The sequence below is a fragment of the Rhinichthys klamathensis genome, unplaced genomic scaffold (genome assembly GCF_029890125.1).
Source record: "Rhinichthys klamathensis goyatoka isolate OS25496 unplaced genomic scaffold, OSU_Roscu_1.1 h1tg000103l_1, whole genome shotgun sequence".
Taxonomy (NCBI): domain Eukaryota; kingdom Metazoa; phylum Chordata; class Actinopteri; order Cypriniformes; family Leuciscidae; genus Rhinichthys; species Rhinichthys klamathensis.
In genome coordinates, this window is record NW_026606642.1 from 2,938,173 (window position 1) to 2,958,180 (window position 20,008).

At 41.5% G+C, this 20,008-nt stretch overlaps 1 protein-coding gene across 1 annotated transcript; it reads left to right on the forward strand.

The window, feature by feature from the left end:
• The first annotated feature begins 12,915 nt into the window (after window positions 1-12,915).
• LOC130087000 (galactose-specific lectin nattectin-like) lies at window positions 12,916-17,279 on the forward strand. Its single transcript, XM_056253203.1, has 6 exons — window positions 12,916-13,086; window positions 13,160-13,227; window positions 13,410-13,546; window positions 14,582-14,728; window positions 16,737-16,851; window positions 17,041-17,279. The coding sequence occupies exons 2-6, from the start codon at window positions 13,167-13,169 to the stop codon at window positions 17,136-17,138; spliced, it is 558 nt and encodes a 185-aa protein (XP_056109178.1). The 5' UTR covers window positions 12,916-13,086; window positions 13,160-13,166; the 3' UTR covers window positions 17,139-17,279.
• Window positions 17,280-20,008: the final 2,729 nt, after the last annotated feature.

A 20,008-nucleotide genomic window follows, 5' to 3' on the forward strand; every position in this document is an offset into this window, starting at 1 on the left:
GCCTACTCTTTTCACTGAACCGCCCCCCCCTAAAGACCTAAAGCACAATCAATGTCGAACTGGAATTGGAATGGATCTCTCGGCCCACTCGGAAAATGAATAGTTGAATAAAGTCGTTATTTGCTGCTTTTTTTGTAGAAGTTTTTCATAAACTTAAGGTTTACTCACTGTAGTTACTTGGACTATTTTAAACATTGTCTTTACTAACTTTCTGGGTCGGCAAGATGCAACTACCTAGAGGCCTACGGAGGAGTGAGACAGCTCTCAGATTTAATAAAAAAATAACCTAATTTGTGTTAACATGGAAGGAACGCCAACTAGAAAATATAAACTATCATCCAGATAGAAATGTACTATACATTACATAGAGACGACAGCAATCATTGAACAATACATACAATCAACAACACTTTTCAAATCTTGAAACTATGACCAGTCAAAGAAGTTATTTTACAGAAACAGGGCCTTATAAGGTATTTGAATGTGATGCCAAATTTTGTTAATTTTGTTTGTTTAAATATGACTGCATTTTTCCTTGCAGAAATCAAAGAAGGAGGCTGTGTATGGAAATGTCCCCAAACGAACGATGATCAATAACCGTATCTACTGGAATAAATGTTAGAGCTCATACAACCTTGACTCACATATCTTAGTTCACATTATTCTCTGCTAATATGTTTTAACTTCATGGTTTCATGCTTTTTTCACTCTCATGTGTTGTTATTGTCTGAAATTGTGTTGTTCTGAATTAGTATAATGGTTCAAAAATAGCATTGCATTCAGAAACTCAACTAAAAGTCTGAAGTGAATTTCCATACACATGAAGCTTCGAGACCTTTGCCATTGATTTGTTTCGAACCAGTGATTCGGGGCATGTTTGAAACTGCCACAGTAATGTGATTTCAGTAGAGTTTTATGCACATCATAACTGTTTCGAAATGTCAATGGTTCACCACTAAGAGGCGATGATCTCTGGGAAACATGAACCTGACCTCGGATACATTTTTATACATTTGTAGGTATTTAATGACGCATTTGTATAATAAAAAAGTAAGAGTCACTGTTAATAGTATCTTATTGGTCTGACTGCAAAACAAACAAAAACTTGTTTACTATTTACTTGTTTACTAACTTAAATAATATTCAATTGTATTAGATGATTTGTTAATTGTATTTAATAAATTACACCTTCAATAAAACATTTGTTACTGGTTTGTGTTGGACTGAGTTTTTGTTGCATTTACACAGTTCTGACCAGCAGGGGTCACCAGGGTGTGACAATTTGAGCGCTTGGAAAGAGTGAATCTTATTTTCAAAACAACTGGTTCAATTGATTCAGAGTTTCGAAAAGTTTTGTTTCTCCCAACACTATAATGAAGTAAACAAAGACACTTCGCTGATCACTGGGCTGCCTCCTGATGCCTGTTTATAACAAACTCAATTATTGTATTAAAAATAGCCTACAATATATATATATATTTTTTGGCACACAAAATTTTGAAATCAGGCGTTTTGTCCTGCTCATGTTACTTCAGTTATAGTAAATCACACCAGCATAACAACAACACACACATCCCTGCTACAGAACCTAAATACCGACTTGAATATGTATTATATTGATAAATCCATGAATGATCTAAACTAAACTTTGTCTCTTGCTTTCTGCTCTTTTTTGGATTCCTCAGTCACCCTCTACACAAAAAGTTATATCTTTTTGTATGAGAAGATCCTGAAATCTCAAAAACTGCTTGGCGAAATCATAATGAAATAACATATTTTGATTCAGCAACAAAATCTGAAATGAACTGTCACATAAATGTTGTTTTTTCTGCTCAAATAGTAAAAAAAAAAGAAAAAAAGAAAAAAAAGGTCTTTCAGGCTAGACCAGCCCATGCGCATGTATTTAATAATGAACAATTTTTTTAAATTCACTTAAATAAGAAAATGATTCATAAAACAAATATCATTTGACCCTTATATGTTTACACTCTTTACTGACACAGATGTAACATCTGGACCAATCAGACACACACACATTATTCATTATATTTAATGAATAATCCAGCACACTCACTCTCCCAACAAAGGTCTATGAAACTGTAAGAATTGAGAAATTAGAAAATGCCGGACAGTCTGGTTCACAGCATCGCCAAACAAGTTATTGTTCCTACTAAAAAAGCATAATTTAATGTGGGATCTTCATCAAATAGTGCTTTTTCAGAATTGCTCTAATTACTATTTTGATGACAGTCATTTCTGATGTTCACATAAACCTGTAAAACTGTTGCTGTGAGCTATCTACATTTTAATTGGCTAAATATAGGCGCTGGTATTTAATGAGATACGTCAGTGACTGACAAAATGGTGCTTTGCTCAAAAATGCTCAACCTGGCTGATATGCGGGAGGCTGACAGAACTCGTTTTCTGAACTCCCACAAGTCCCAGGCTGGGCTATTCGGTGGTGCGGTCGAGGACTTTGCCCGGCAGATCTCGGCCCCCCAGAAGCAGACTGAGGCAATAAAGCATATCCTGCCCCGACGGCCAGCTGCTGCCTCCACCCAGCGGGGCTGAACCGATGCCCCCCTTCCGGCTCCCACCCCTCCTGCTTGGCCCAAGTAACAGCCTTCACCTGGGTCAAAGCAAGGAGGATGTCACAGGAAGGCAGCACAACCCATCTCAGCACCTAAGCCTGCCAAACGCCAAACGCTCCTGAGACGGGCAGCTCGGAGTTAGGCCTCAATTCTTGTCAGGAGATGGTGGCAGGACCACTCCTTACCCCGTTGGAGGGCCGGGGGAGAATATTTTGTTCTCCCTTTCCCGACCCCGGGTCTCACAGTCGGCGGCACTCTAAAACTGTTAAAGAAAGAACTGACACCCCTTACTCCGAGCCCCAAGAGGTCGCGGATGGCAGTATGCAACGCTATGCCTCGCCACTCCCCCCTTTGTCGCCAGGGGACACTCTTCCTTCTCTGGCCTCCTCTGTCAGGATGCAGAACTTGACCAGGCCCCCACACCCTACGCCTCCCATGGCTGGGCCGGTTGTTCCGCATCGAGAGAGAGAGAGAGAGAGAGAGAGAGACAGACAGAGACAGAGACAGAGAGAGAGAGAGAGAGAGAGAGAGAGAGAGAGAGAGAGAGAGAGAGAGAGAGAGAGAGAGAGAGAGAGAGAGAGAGAGAGAGAGAGAGAGAGAGAGAGAGAGAGAGAGAGAGAGATGAGCTGTGATTGTACGTTTTGTGATATTTTGATATGATTGTTTTGTTTTTGGGGGGTGTTACGAGTTTTTTTTGTGTGTTATGATTATCATCTGAAGAGTAGCTGGGGACTCACCGTGCCTTAAAATTAGTCCATATGAGGTGCGTAGACAAAAAACTCCAATTAGAGAGGCACTTCAAAAGAGTCTGCACATTCCACCAAAGACAAAAGACATCAAAAAGCGAGGTAAAATCAAATGCTTTTACTGAGAAAAGTGGCAAACGTTTCGGTCACGTGTGTCCTTTCTCAATGTCAGGATTATCATCTGAAACGGAATGATCTTGCCATCTTATTATTGAGTGTTTGAGAGCATTAACACTGTGTGTGGGCTGGATAGCGGAAAGGGAACAGGCAAGTTCTGTCACATGATATCGTGCACACTCGGTTTTGTTTAGACACACTAGGTTAAGGGAAATGTGACATTCGTTGTATGTTTTTGTTTTGACAGAGTAGGGAACATTGAATAATTTCTTTCTTTTTTTTCCTTTGTATTGGGTACACTGTTAGACGTTTCTACAGTTATTTACTTTAAATCACCCAGTATTATACTGCTATTTCTCTTTACAGTAAATAACTGTGGTTCCCTTTGCATCATGGGAATTTTCTGTGACGTCAAACACCACATACAGAGACTTACTGTATTTTTTAAATTTGCAGTATACTACTGTATTTAACGTAACGGTCTCTCTGACTGGCACCATTCCATCGTGCTTTTTATTTCCTAATCTTTTCCTTACACCGCGTGTCTACGTTATAGTGATGGGAAGTCCGGTTCTTTTCCGCGAACCGGTTCTTTCGGACAGTTCGTTTCAATGAACCGGTTTAAAAAAACGGTTCACCAGTTCTTTTACGTCTTCACGTAATGACGTCAATTCTATCATCCCGGCAGATACAAAATACTTTAAATTAAAGGCATTTGTAATCATAACAGTTAAATAATAGTACTCATCGTCATAATCATCTTGTATAAGTTTCTTACTTTTACGTTTTGCAAACGAACCCTGTAGCCTACAGGCGATGTGCAAACGCGGATGTTTTACATGTCTTAAAGATAGCCTATAGCAGTGGCGTAGCCACGGGTGTGCCAGGGTGTGCCGGTGCCACCCACAGTGGCAGCTGGCACACCTAAAAATTAATGCAGAATTATTTTTTAGTCTTAATAAAAAATGTTTTACTAAACTTGGGCTATTGTTGATTACTTACAATATTTTTTTAAATCAACACTTTCAAGCCCAAGTTACAAATATTTAAACTGACCCCTTGTTTCCATGGCGACGCATCATGATTGTCACATGACACAGCGCAGCCCAATAACTGACAGATGCATGGCTATTCGCTTTTATTTAGTTTTTCTTTTTTTATTCAAAATATTCACAAACTTTCTTACCATGTCAACTATCTGATATTCCAATTCTTTGTTTAAAAACCTTTATAAATGATCTTGATATAACAAGATGAGCGCCGCAGTTCAGAGAGTCCTGTCAGCCGGATTTACAGCACCTGAATTCATCAGTTTCTCCCGAAAAACACGAAAGTAAGTGGCCGTTGAACTGGGAGAAGAATAGAGTAAACTGTATAGTTCCACTATGTGTGTCTGATATATTAAATAAAACACATCGGCAAATTACATTTGAATGTACATTTGACATCAGTGTATATTTTACAAACTACAAATGTATTGCTTTACTAGTGCTTATGTGTATTTAAATGTCAAACCTAAAATAAACATTATGTGGTTGAAAACAATGCATATTAGTTGTGATATCCGTCTTTGGCTCAGCGCCAGCCAACGCGCAAAAGCAGTTTGAATCTGGTAGTTCTGTGACGTCACTGAACATTCTACATCATACTCTCAGGGGCACAGAAATAAAAATCGAATATACAGTGCCATAATGCTCAAACGGTTCAAATGTAATTTACATTTTAAATCATTTTCGTTAAAAAAAATATCTGCCGCCATTCGGACTGCCAACCAATCAGCAAACAGCAGCTGACTGTGACCCCAGCATCTCCCCAGAGATGTTTGCCGCGCATATAAACAACAAAGAATTTTTGATTACACATTGCTTGCTAGCAATATGTCGCAGAGCTTCCTGCTTAATTTCTTTAGCAAAAAACCAAGGCTTGATGGACAGCCGGACACAAGGACTAACGTTACACCTGATGAGGATGTTTCTCCCTCCCCGGGCCCAACATCAACAGGTTTGACTCCTCCTGCACTGCTGGCTACGGAAAAAAATGTTAAATCAGAAGACCCCGAAATGGCCTCCATCTCAGAGCTTCAGCCTACAAACCTTTCCGCAGTAGATGAGCCTGCATGTCAGCCAAAACTGTGTGCTTTTCCAGTCACGCAAACAGTCAGTGGAAAGAGGAGGAATTTTTCTGCTAAGTGGTATGACCGGTACACTTGGTTAGATTACAGTATCACAATGGATGCTGTTTTTGCCATTCCTGTCGCCACTTTAACACTGATGCCAAGGAGGACAGATTCAGCAAAGCAGGACTGAGAGACTGGGGGCATCTTGGTCAGTTTTGTATAAAACATGAAGCCAGTAAAGCCCATGCTGCTGCTGTGGCCCGACACAAAGGTTTCATGGAGATAAAAAGGGCTGGAAAAGGTGACATCATGCATCAGGTAACAAAAGACGCACAGGGGCATTTTACTGACCTGATTGAAAGAAACCGGGCACATGTCAAAGTTATCATTGACATTTTGCTTTTCTGTGCAAAACAAGGGATTGCACTGCGTGATCACAAGGAAGACACAGAAAGCCTGAACAGAGGAAACGTTTTTGAGTTGTTTAAAGTGCTTTGTCAATATGACCCCGAGATAAAACGACGCCTTGATGCGCTCCCAGCTAATGCAAAAATGATGAGCCCAGATATTCAAAACAACCTCCTTGAAACTGCAGCATCACTTCTCCGACGAAAAATCAGAGCAGAATTGCATGCACAGGCCGACACCTATTATGCCGTTTTAGCTGATGAGTACAAGGACCTCTCGAAGAAGGAACTAATTGCTGTCTGTGTGAGGTATATATTTGATGGCAATCTAAGAGAGAGAGCTGTCGGATTTGTGGCAACAGATGATATGACATCCTCTGGCATCGCTAGCAAAATTTTGGAAGTACTGGAACCGCTGCAGCTGGATCCTGAATTGTGTGTGGGTTTCAGTTTTGACGGAGCGGCAGTCATGTCAGGTGGGAGAGCTGGGGTGCAGATGCTCCTCAAAAAAACGTTCCCCCATGCAGTGTATGTACACTGCCACTCACACCGCCTGAATCTTGTTCTTTCAACAGCCTCAAAAGTGTGTCCAACTGTGGTCAATTTTTTTGATGTTATAAATTCACTTCATCATTTCATGACCGGAGCCAACAGACACGCACGGTTTCTACAGATTCAAAAAGAGCTACATCCCGACAAACCCTGTCTGGAGCTTGTGCGCTCCACGGATATTAGATGGAGTTCAAAATCTGAGTCTGTGAGTCGTAATACCAGTAATACCAGTGTTTCTCACAGGATTTTTGGTACAACTGTGATGGGTGGAACTCGGTCCTTCTAGGGGGGTTTGGGGGCATGCCCCCAGTAAAAAATGTTGCGGATTTTAATGTTAAATTCATCAATCTGGTGCACTTTGAGAGTTCGAAATTAAAAGCTCCATCTGTCACGGTATTTGGATCCAGTGTCTCTCTCTAGTCTCGTGCTTTGTTGTTTACATGTGTGTGAGTGTGTGAGTGGGTGTGTCCGGATCGTCACAGTCAATCAGCATCCAGCTGCGATCACTCACCAGTACCAGCTGCCACTCATCTAACTCCTGTGACGGGTGGAAGTACCACGCGACAAGGAAAGCTCAGATTAAGCACCCCGGAGGGTGTATTTATTAACCAGTGAAATAAGTGCAGAGTGCAGGTTGAAGAGTGAAGAGTGAAGAGCGGCTTTCTTGAGGTGAGGCGGTGTTCTCTATTAGAGGTTTCCTTGGTGCGGTGAATCGGTGCTGTGCTCGTAACTGGTCTAGCTCGGTCACACGCTGGTTTCTGGAAAAGAACAAGAGACGACACATTAGTTCTCAGCTTTCAAGAAGCCTGTTCCTTCCCTGTTGTTCAGCCTCATGTCGCTTATATGGCCGTGTGGGAATTGATGACAGGTGTGGCCGAGCGAGCCATGATGAGCGAGCACAGGTGTTTCGCGTCTTTCTCCAGGGCAACGCTGATGAGTGCACAGGACGCTCGTCACACTCCCTATAAATACTTACCACTTTCTCATTCCCATTGTCAGATCGTTGTATGAAGTCTTCGTGTTACCTGTTCCTGTTCCCGTGCTTTCGTGTCTCGTCTCGAGTTCCTGTGTTCCGGTTTTCTTCGTGTTGGATTCGTTTCGTGTCTGGATTCGTCATCACCCTTCAGAGCACCCTGCACTTTATCCTTCTCACTGTGTCTGACCACTGAAGTCCCTGCGCCGCCGCCTGCATCACCTGGACTTTGCATCATCATCATCATCATCTTTTATTTCACTCAATAAAGAGTTTACTTGCATCTTGTGTCCTCGTATCTAAACGTAACAGAACGATCTGACCAAGAATGGATACAGCAAGTACACCAACGCCGACCATGGAGGACTGTTTAAATAACAGTATGGCTCGTCTGGACATCCAAGAGAAGAATTTAAACGATACTGGTCGTGCTGTTCAGGCGTTAGTGGCGCAGGTGTCCGAGCTCACCCGGCAGATCCAACAGCTACGAGCTCCCACTGCGCCGCCCACACCGGCCGTTCCTCCCACACCAGCGGAGAACCCATCCCAGTCGGAGCCACGCCTACCTACCCCAGAGCATTATTCAGGTGATCCTAAGTTTTGCAGAGCCTTTTTAACCCGGTGCTCCATGCATTTTTCCCTCCAGCCTCAGACTTTCCGGACTGAGCGTTCCAAGGTCGCCTTTGTGCTAACCCTCCTGACTGGGAAAGCGGCATTATGGGGAACGGCCGTGTGGGAGAACGACGACCCATGCTGCACCTCGTTCCAGGAGCTCTCCGCTGAGATGAAAAGAGTTTTCGACCGGACGGCCGGCGGAAGAGAAGCTGCAAGAATGCTGGCTGAGTTACGTCAAGGAGAAAGATCTGTGTCGGACTTTTCAGTCGAGTTCCGGACCCTGGCAGCGGAGAGCAAATGGAACGAGGAGGCGCAGTGGGACATGTTCCTGCATGGGCTGGCTGACCGCGTCCAAAGAGAAATCTACGCTTTGGACCTGCCCCAGTCTCTTAATGAACTCATCGCTTTAGCTCTCAGAGTTGACGCCCGACTGTCCCGAGTTGGTGGCCATGCCATGAGTAGACGCCCCCTGGCAGGAGCCGAGGGGGCACGAGTTGGAGGCGGGGACGCGGTCAGCCCCGTCAACGATCACGAGCCCATGCAGGTGGGTCGAGCTCGGCTTTCCCGGGAGGAGAGGGAAAGGCGGAGGTCCCAAGGCCTTTGCCTGTACTGTGGTGGAACCGGACACTATGCTTACAGCTGTCCGGTAAAAGGGCAAGCCCGATAGTAAGTATGAGGCTACTATCGGGTGGGATCTCCGCCGAGAAGACCTCATCAACATCTACCCTCCTTCCGGTAAGACTGAGGTGGTCAACACTCACACACGACTGTCGAGCACTTTTGGACTCCGGAGCAGAAGGTAACTTCATGGATCACTCATTCGCACGCCAATTCAAGATTCCCCTCAGGACCCTCACACATCAGATTGCCGTACACGCACTTAATGGACAAACACTCCCCAATATCACGCTTGCCACAGAAGACATCACCCTCACCACATCTGGCAACCACACTGAGATCATCTCCTTCTATATCCTGAACACCCCCCTTGCACCCATTGTCCTCGGTCACCCTTGGCTCACTCTGCACAATCCTAAAGTGGACTGGCAACTCAAGTCTGTGTCTTCATGGAGTAACCAGTGTCATAAGTCTTGTCTAGTGTCTGCCTGTCCGTCTGTTTTTGTCCCTGTGTTGCAGGAGGAGGCAGTGGATCTATCTAACGTGCCCGCGGAGTATCTGGACCTGAAGGAGGTGTTCAGTAAGTCTCGAGCTGCTTCTCTCCCTCCGCATCGTCCCTATGACTGTGCCATAGACTTATTACCAGGTACGGCTCCGCCCAAGGGCAAGTTATATTCGCTCTCTACACCTGAGAGAGAGGCTATGGAGAAATATATTTCTGATTCTCTAGCAACAGGGTTCATCCGCCCTTCCTCTTCTCCAGCGGGGGCTGGGTTCTTTTTTGTGGGGAAAAAGGACGGATCTCTGCGACCTTGTATTGACTACCGCGGGTTGAACAACATCACGGTAAAGAATACTTATCCTTTGCCGCTGATGTCTTCAGCCTTCGAGAGGTTGCAGGGAGCGACCATCTTCACAAAATTGGATTTACGTAATGCTTATCATTTGGTCCGCATCAGGGAGGGGGATGAGTGGAAGACCGCGTTTAACACCCCCAGGGGACACTTTGAATATTTGGTTATGCCTTTCGGGCTGTCCAACAGTCCAGCGGTCTTCCAGGCACTCGTCAATGACGTGCTGCGAGATATGATAGATCAGTTCATTTATGTCTACCTGGACGACATACTGATTTTTTCCTCTTCTCTCCAGGAACACGTGCAGCACGTCCGACGAGTGCTTCAGAGGTTGCTAGAGAATGGGCTTTTTGTCAAGGCGGAGAAATGCGATTTTCATGCACAGTCTGTTCCATTTCTAGGATACATTGTGTCGGTTGAGGGAATGCGCATGGATCCTGAGAAAATCAAGGCTGTGGTAGAGTGGCCAAGTCCTGAGTCTCGTAAGGCCCTACTGAGATTTCTGGGGTTCGCCAATTTCTACAGACGTTTTATTCGTAATTTCAGCCAACTAGCTGCACCTCTGACCGCCTTGACCTCCCCCAGAACGACGTTCAGGTGGTCAGACGCAGCCGGGGCTGCGTTTGCTAAACTGAAGGCTTGCTTCGTTTCAGCCCCCATTCTGACAACCCCTGATCCTTTACGTCAGTTCGTGGTGGAGGTCGACGCGTCAGAGGTGGGGGTAGGAGCAGTGTTATCCCAGCGCTCTCTTTCAGACGACAAGATGCATCCTTGCGCGTTTTTGTCTCACCGTCTATCACCTGCCGAACGCCATTATGACATTGGGAACAGAGAGTTGTTGGCAGTCAAGTTAGCGTTGGAGGAGTGGCGTCACTGGTTAGAAGGGTCGGGGGTACCTTTTATCGTTTGGACCGACCACAAGAACTTAGAATACATTCGAACTGCTAAAAGGTTGAACTCCAGGCAGGCTCGGTGGGCACTTTTTTCGGTCGTTTTGATTTTACTCTTTCGTACCGCCCGGGTTCTAAGAACATCAAACCCGATTCTTTATCGCGCATTTTTGACCGTTCCGAACGCCCGTCTACTCCCGAGTGCATTTTACCGGAGAACCTATTCATCTCCACACTCGGTAGTTTTTACCGGAGAACCTATTCATCTCTACATACGGTAGTTTTGACCGTAGTGGACCGGTTCTCGAAGGCGGCTCATTTCATTCCCTTGCCCAAATTACCCTCAGCCAAGGAGACAGCGGTGATTGTCGTTGACCACGTCTTTCGGTTACATGGCCTCCCGACAGACGTGGTTTCTGACAGGGGACCCCAGTTTGTGTCCAAATTTTGGCAAGAGTTTTGTAAGCTTCTGGGGGCGACTGTCAGTCTATCCTCAGGGTTCCACCCCCAGAGCAATGGCCAGACTGAGAGAGCCAACCAGGATTTGGAGAGAACGTTACGATGTTTGGTTTCCAAAAAAAAAACCTTCCTCATGGAGCCAACAACTTTCTATGGTGGAGAACGCCCACAACACGTTGCCAGTGTCATCCACGGGCCTATCTCCGTTTGAGTGTAGTGTAGGTTACCAGCCACCAATTTTTCCTAGTCTGGAATCCGAGGTCGCGGTCCCCTCTGCTCACGCCTTCATCCAGCGGTGTCACCGCACTTGGACTAGAGCCCGTGAGACTCTTCTCCACGTGGGGTTGCGCACTAAGGCCAAAGCCGATCGCCACCGGTCTAGGCCCCCCGTATACGTCGTTGGTCAAAAAGTGTGGCTTTCTACCAAGAACATTCCTCTCCGCTCCGTATCTAATAATCTTGCTCCCAAATTCATTGGCCCGTTTACTGTCACCAAGATCATTAGTCCGCTGGCAGTCCGCCTCAAACTCCCTCCGGTGTACAGGAGAATTCACCCCGTCTTTCATGTGTCCAAAATTAAACCCGTATTTCATTCTCGTATTAATCCGCCTACCCCGGTTCCTCCCCCGCCGCGGCTCGTAGATGGGGAACCAACTTATTCGGTCAATCGTGTGCTGGACTCAAGGCGGAGGGGGCGCGGGTTCCAGTACTTGGTGGACTGGGAAGGTTACGGTCCTGAGGAGAGAAGTTGGGTACCGGCTAGAGACATTCTGGATCACTCCCTTATCGATGATTACAATCGACAGGTAAGGAGTCCTGGGAACGCCAGGACGCGTTCCTAGGGGGAGGGGTACTGTCACGGTATTTGGATCCAGTGTCTCTCTCTAGTCTCGTGCTTTGTTGTTTACATGTGTGTGAGTGTGTGAGTGGGTGTGTCCGGATCGTCACAGTCAATCAGCATCCAGCTGCGATCACTCACCAGTACCAGCTGCCACTCATCTAACTCCCTATAAATACTTACAACTTTCTCATTCCCATTGTCAGATCGTTGTATGAAGTCTTCGTATTACCTGTTCCTGTTCCCGTGCTTTCGTGTCTCGTCTCGAGTTCCTGTGTTCCGGTTTTCTTCGTGTTGTATTCGTTTCGTGTCTGGATTCGTCATCACCCTTCAGAGCACCCTGCACTTCATCCTTCTCACTGTGTCTGACCACTGAAGTCCCTGCGCCGCCGCCTGCATCACCTGGACTTTGCATCATCATCATCATCTTTTATTTCACTCAATAAAGAGTTTACTTGCATCTTGTGTCCTCGTATCTAAACGTAACACCAACCCATATTCAGTGCTAAACAAAGAAAAATTCAAACCTCTTTTGGTTACAGTGTCCGTCAACATTACACTACTACATAATAGTTATACTATTAATCCAATGACAGTAATAGCCATGTTTTGTAAAACAAATGCACTAAAAAATAAAGGAAACTTTCATAATTAGTTTTGTACCAATTTCTATACTTGAAAAAGATAAGCACATGATCTTTTATTTTGACGGAAACTGCATCAAGCTTTTATATCCAGGAGAGCTGAGGATCACTGCCAAAACCTGCCTCTGTAGTGATCATTTTACACGGGATAGTTTTATAAACTTTCATCGAAGACAACTGGGATTCACTGATAATCCGCTGTTACTGGTGAATGGCTTATAAATAAAAAATAAATGTATTAATGTGGCCGAACCGACTATCAACCGCCTAGGCGTTCATCCTCCCGTCGCGCCGACAACTGGTGCCATCATTGGCAGTGCGTGCCCACCAATGAGTATAAGTTGCCTTGTGTGCTTATGTTATAATTATAGTAGGTAGTCCAGGCTCGAACATGTATGGCTGTGTAAAACCAATTAAGCTGCTAGCATCCAGCTTTTTTCAAATATTGCCAGTGGGTGGAGTCAGGCTCTGACCAGGGGTTTAGTTACCCTTTAATATGCCATAAATGGTAACGTTTGTTCTTTGCACAGGACACCGGTTGTTACTTCCTGATATTATGTGTATAAATATTACCCCTCTACACTCAATAGATATGAGAATATAACTGTATTGCACAGGCTCTGGCTCTTCACAAAATCTGCTAAAGGCAACTGTTTGAAAACCAAGGTTAGTTTTTGGAACAGAAACCATCTGAATAGGTTATTTGACATACACAAATATAAGATCTTATTCATTTCAGGTTCATCATGGCAATGCTGAAAAGTTGTCTGCTTCTTTTCATTATCTTCTCCATGGGGAATACAGAAGGTAACCAAGACATTTATTTTGTAAAAACCTAAACATTTTGGAAATATGAAATATTCTATTGATTAATAATTCCATGATTATTAAGGAGTTTACAGTGTATAAAGTGCACATATTTTCAGCACATAATCACACAAACATAAAATAAGCTACATAAATAAAAAATAAAAACTAATTATTTGCAGTGACTATTACAAGAGATGTTAATGGACTGGATGGACTGGATGTTGATTTAGCCAGAAGATGCCCCGATACATGGATAAAATCAGGACTCCGATGCTACAAGTTCTTTTCTCATCCAGCTAAATGGATCACAGCAGAGGTAATGTGTACAACAAGATTTGGTCAAACTTAATATTAGGTGTCTTTAACTACATCTTAAAAGAAAGATGTAAAGATATGCATGTACACAATAAGTGCATTGTATCAAATTATTAATTTAAACTGAAACAAATAATTCTCTGGTGAAGTAAATACTACTGAAAAAAAAAACAGATGTAATTACTACATGGAAAAGCTAGTTCAGCCAATAATAATAAAAAAAAAATAAAGTCTATATATGTACTTAATTCAAGCATGTGTAAATTAAACCGTTGATATCAATGATATAAAATTAAGTAAAACCTACTCAACTTTTATAACACTGGTGTTACCATCATGCACTGGGCATGAATAATAAATAAGGTTGATTTTTCACTGTTTTCCAGCTGCATTTGCTCCATTTTATCATTGCTTTTGTTGTTAGGTTTAAAACTTGCCGTTTTGTGACATCTGGATTCATTTTCCACGCAAAATAACACAGTCATACTCAAAAACGATCTATCGTATGTTACCGTCATTGTGTACCAATTATCGAGGTATCTGTGTTCATGTAGTTTGTAACTTTTGTTTACTTAGATAAAGTATTGAATTTATACAATATTTATTGTATTATTTATTTAGATATTTCTAAGTAAAGCATACACTGTAAATGTGTGGTTTAATTCAGTGTTATTTTGTTGAGTAAAAAGTTAATTTTGTTAAATTTACTGAAGTTAGTTAAGTAGATGTTTATTTATTCTATATGCGAAATTAAATAAATGAAATATTATTAAGTAATATTTACTTAATTTCTTCAATTAAATGTCAAATGAATGTGAAGTTCAATAGTAAGTAGATTTTACTTGATAACTGGCAAGTTGTACAGAGCAGTAGCAGTAAAATTTACTTAACTTGTGGCAAATTGTTACAGGGATTTTAACAATAGATCAATTAGAACAGACTTTGTTTGCAAATGTCTAAAATGTTGTCAGTTTTGCTTTATGCTACATAACATTTGATTTTGTATAATGACAAAAAAAAAAATCTGTCTCTTTAGAGAAACTGTCAAAGACTTGGAGCGAACCTCGCATCTGTCCGTAAAAAACAGGAAAATGATTTCCTGCTGAGTCTGTTGCCTTCTTCCACTCCTACTTGGGTTGGTGCTCATGATGCTATAGTAAGTTCAAATGTGTGTCCTACACTCTAAAAGAACACTGGGTTAAAAACAACCCAAGGGCTGGGTAAATAAAGGACAGAACTCATGCTGGGTTAATTTTACAGCTAATCGGGTTGTTTATTTAACCCAGCATAATGGGTTGATTAAGCCATCAGAGTTGATTCTTTTTTATTATTATTTCTTTCCTTCATACATGAATGAATGTCTACGAATGAACTTAAATCATAAACGTTTTTAAAACACTCGATACATGGCTTGCATGATAATTTCCTTCATTTTCAAGCATATTTTACAGTATAGTGTTTTTTATATCCTTTTTTGGTAACACTTTACTTGAAGGGGTGTGCATAAGACTAACATGACACCTTCATAATCATGACATGACACATGTTATGAATATGAAGGAAGTTGTATGCATGTTTATGACAACTGTCATTAAGTGTCATTCGCTCAGTTATGACATTTTTAATGCAAATATGACATTGTTTGAGATGTCTTTGTTATGACACCTTGACATAAACAAATACATCATAACCTGTCAGTGTCTTTATCATGACAACTTGACATTACTAAGACAACAAAACCTGTCATAAACATGACATAGCAGATTAATTATCAAACTTAAGAAACCACTTAGCTTTATTGGTTAACATTACATTAAACTGTTAGGTGGTTGGTTTTGACATTGGCTGTCATGAAGCCATTATAACTTTTTAATGACAAATTCAATTTGTACCACTGTAGTTGAGGTCACGAAAAATATTCATGACACAGTTATAATGGTCTCATGACAGCCAGTGTCAAAACCAACCACATGACAGTTTAATTTAATTTAATGTCAAGTTGTCATGACAAACACTGACAGGTTATGATGTTATGGTTTATGTCAAGATGTCATAACAAAGACATCTTAAACAATGTCATATTTGCATTCAAAAGGTCATTATTGAGCGAAAGACGCTTAATGACAGTTGTCATAAACATGCATAAACCCTACTTCATATTCATGACATATGTCATGTCATGGTTATGAAGGTGTCATGTCAGTCTTATGCACACCCCTTCAAGTAAAGTGTTACCAATTTTTTATACATATTGACAACATTTAAGCTTGTTTAAGAAATATTAGTAAAAAATTAAACATTTATAAGTAATTAAAGTGTAATCGACAAGTCTCTGTTTTCCCGTTTCCAGCGTGGGGCGCTGGATCTCGAACAGGTGTTGTGCCGAATTTCAAACCCTGCCAAATTATTTCCCCCCCTAGCATTGGTTGGTTTAGGATTAGTTTTGGGGGAGGGGTGGAGTTAGGATTAGGCAATCAGGTACTGACTTCAACAAGGGGAGTGATAAATTGGCAGGGGGTCGAAATTTGTGTCATGTTCAGCTGGAAAACTTTAGACCCTGCGTTTCACTCTTAGCCGAAATATGCTTTGGCTGACTACATAACGTCCATAAACAATCAGTGCACAGTTCTGAGAACATATTTTAATATCATACATATTTATGTTTTAAATTAATTAAATTTTATGCAAGGCATCAGATGTTTCCATCAGGTGAAAAGACCGACGCGAGCCATGCGACACTAGTGTAAAAGGTGACTCCCCTGTATGTTGCTTTGCATAAAATGTAAACAATATACAGCACAAAAACAAATTTAAAGATAAAATTAAATGTACACAAACCTGTATTTTACAGAAGACGTAGGCCTACACCATTTTGACGGTGCTGCGCTCTCCTGAAGAGACCTGTGGCGAAAGCCTGCGATAAATAACACTCCCTGGTTTGTTACGTCTGACCCAAGCTCTGGGTAGCACAAGAAAACTACCCAAATACTGAAAAAATAACCCAACATTTTTTGTAAAGAGAGTGTAAAGAGACCGATTTGTTTGTCTAAAAAATAAAAATTCAGCTTTAAACAGTAAAGGCAAAGTTTCTAATGAAGATGTTTTGACTTCAAATCTGATCTTAATTGGCTTCTTCCTGAAGTCTGACAACAGTAATGCACTCACTTGTATTCACTCTCTTCACTCTTTAGAATGGACATTGGATGTGGAGTGATGGAACTGTGTTTTCGTATTCCCACTGGTGCGCTGGAGAACCTAACTCAAATCCACATGGTTATTATAGCTGTGTGGAGATCAGCTATTCCTGTAAGAATGCAGTCTGTTTTTTAATACTTTCAATTATAATTTACAATCCTACAATTTTACATCATACAGTAACATGAAATCACTCAATTTGGATTTCACAAAGTGCCTTAAATTAAATATTCCATTTCATTTTGATTCTAACACCAATATAATGATCAGAATAACTTATTTCATTATTTCACCTTACAGCTAACCGTTGCTGGAACGACATTGGCTGTTTTTACTCAAAGCCCTATATTTGTGTTAAGGAACTGCGAGACCGTCATGCTGATCCACAGTTACTTTGATTTAACCACATTTACTACATTTTTCTGACATTATATTGTCAAAAATGTTATTCTGAAATCAAATCTCTTCTAAACTTTAATCTCTTTTCAGTATCTTCTCTGAAACACTCCTCAAATTAATAAAAGCATTGAAAAAGCAAATTGTGCATTGTGGATAATATAAGTATATATGACATTAAATTATGTCATCATCAGGGGCGGGGTTTATGCATGCTGTGATGCACACATGCTTCATCATCGGCAAAGATGGCATTTGCATGTTATAAGCAAATATAGAACTCATCCAGGGCCCCTTTTGTTTTCTGTCTTATAAAATATCGCATTATTTTGGTGTGACACCTCTGCAAACAAATCAGAGATTGAGTGAACTGTTTGAACGAATCAAACTGAATCAAAAACCATTTCAGAACATTTTCTAAACCTGTTTAAATTAGATCAATAGTGATTCGCTCACTATTCTGGCATTGCTAGTTCTGATTCTGAACAGCTGATAGAAAACAGGAATATGCTCGGGTCGAAAGTAATCTACAATATCAGAAAATGATTTATCAGCAATATTTTACTGGGGCACAATGTGTATTTCAAAAAGGGTCCAGCGACGCCCTCAGATCTATATTGGGTAAGACTAAAAATACTGGTAGGCCTGCATGAGACAAAAGGGCCCTGCTGGCTAATTAACATTCGACCTCCCCCATACACCTTTCTCCCTCTCCGAAACAACTAAGAACTCACACAAGAACATGGTTTAATGTGATTTTTTATCATTGACTTATGTTTTTGGTGTCATTTGAAATGTCTCAAAGTGAGTGGTACAGATATCTCATATCCAGATAGATCAAATAAAAGGAAATAAGGTTTATAGAAGTTTAGAGAAAACTGGTTCAGAGATAAGGCCACCCCCCTTTTGTTGGATAGAAGCCATTTGAGGATGGTCTCCCCCATCCCTGGTCAAAGAGGATAAAGGAAGGTGTGCTCCCTCTCTCTGGCTCTCTTCTTTGCTGGGCATGAATTCATGCAGGTACAAGCTGGGTAAGATTATTTGGTGTAACCACTGTATAACCATGTTCTAGATATTTGAATTGATCTCTGATATCTGAAATATTAAATTGTTACATGTGATTATTCTAACTGATTTTGACATTGTTCATTTAATGGTTAAAAGGAATAGTCAAACATTCGCTCACTTTTAGTGAGGCACAGATATTATTAAAACCTTTCATTTATGGAGTCAGTTGAAATAACAAGTAAATATATATGATTAATGTATTGCAAATTTAACCAACCAATACTTTGCATGAGTGAGGACAGAACATGTGTATTGGCGAACCGGCATTGGACCAATATATCGGGCTTTACAATGGTATCGCAAAATTTTAAAACAATGAAAATCATTTTAATTCAGCGATCTGCATCAAAGGCAGAACATTGGTTTTGGTTTAGGCCTATTTTTAGATTAAACTAGTTTTAATAACATACTTCATTTTATTTGTAAATTGGTCTCAGTTCATTTTACACTTGCAGTTATTTTTAGCCAATTTATTATCTTCGAAATGTGGGTGATTTCAGCAAACATGCAGTGATCCTGCAGTTGTGACACTCTCAGGGTCATATTCTTAAAGGTCATATCATTTTTCTGCCAGTGTCTGGGTAATTTTAAGAATAAATGCAATGAATGACTTACAATTTATGATTTATGTTTGATAGTTTATTTTTTTACTTTATAACATTTATTTTGTTTTCATCAGTATGGACGAGAAACTAAACGCTGCTAACAACCTTGATTTTTTTTTCAGTAGCATAACAGTAGTCCTGTCCATAAAACATAAAGGTAGAAATTCATAGAATTAATTTAATTCTCATCTTTATTATACTCTCAATCATAATTAGATATAAAATCTCACCTTAAGTTTCCTTGATAGTGGTGAAGTCCAGATGAAGTGATGAGGACAGCTCAATATCCACTCCTGCTCCAGTTCTGTAGGATGATGACGACGAGTCAGGGAACAAAACACAGGGGTGGGTGAAGAAGTGTTGATCCTACAAATAATACAAACCACTAATTTTTAATCATTTTTTTTTTTTAGATTAATTGATATCCCTAATTAGCAAATATGTAGTTAGTGCAGTGTCCAGGAGGATTCGAGTAGGCTACCTGTTTAGTAGGCAGCAGGCTATAGGGTTGTTTACTAGTCAAAGTGCCCACATCTCTGTGCTTTTCTCAGTCTCTGTGCTTTTCTCAGTCTCTGTGATCTTCTGGTTTGATGTCTCTGTTTCCTCCTTCAATGTGTGTCTGAGGGACTTTTCACCTGATTCATCATCTTCATTCAGGTGAAAATCTGCTCACTTATACAGCACGTCTCCTCAACAACACACATTATTTTAGGAATCATTCTTGAACGGAGCAAAGGACTGAAACTGTTTACTCTCAGATTTTCTGACATGAAGTCAGATTTACAGCTCATGCGGGAGACGGTATTAACTTTGATGCTGCCAAGATGACGTCACGTGAACACGGCTTCGTCATTTTCATAGACAGTATAAGAAGTGGACAGAGCCATCTCATTGGAACTCAGTTGAGACAGTTGAAGCCCATTTTTAGCGATTTTTGAGCACTTCCGTTCCTGACGCGCAGACTCAAACCGACTCAAACTAAGCTTGAGGACGTGAGCAACCTGTCTGACAGACGTTAATCTTCTAGTAGCTGTGTGTGAAAATTGCCAACGTTAATCTTGCAGAGACGGGGAACTTGAGCAAAGAGTTCTTTGGCGTGAGTAGACTCATTATCTATGGGCTTCTCCCTTGACGGGACGTCCCCCCGATTGCCTGCGAGCTTCTCCTCCTGTCTGTACGGTCATTTCTGTACAGCGCGA

Bases quoted from the DNA above. Each gene is read 5' to 3' on its own strand.
- LOC130087000 (XM_056253203.1), top strand. From the start codon at position 13,167: ATGGCAATGCTGAAAAGTTGTCTGCTTCTTTTCATTATCTTCTCCATG. The intron at 13,228-13,409 runs GTAACCAAGACA...AATTATTTGCAG, and splicing joins CTCCATGGGGAATACAGAAG to TGACTATTACAAGAGATGTT. The intron at 14,729-16,736 runs TAAAAGAACACT...TTCACTCTTTAG, and splicing joins CAAATGTGTGTCCTACACTC to AATGGACATTGGATGTGGAG.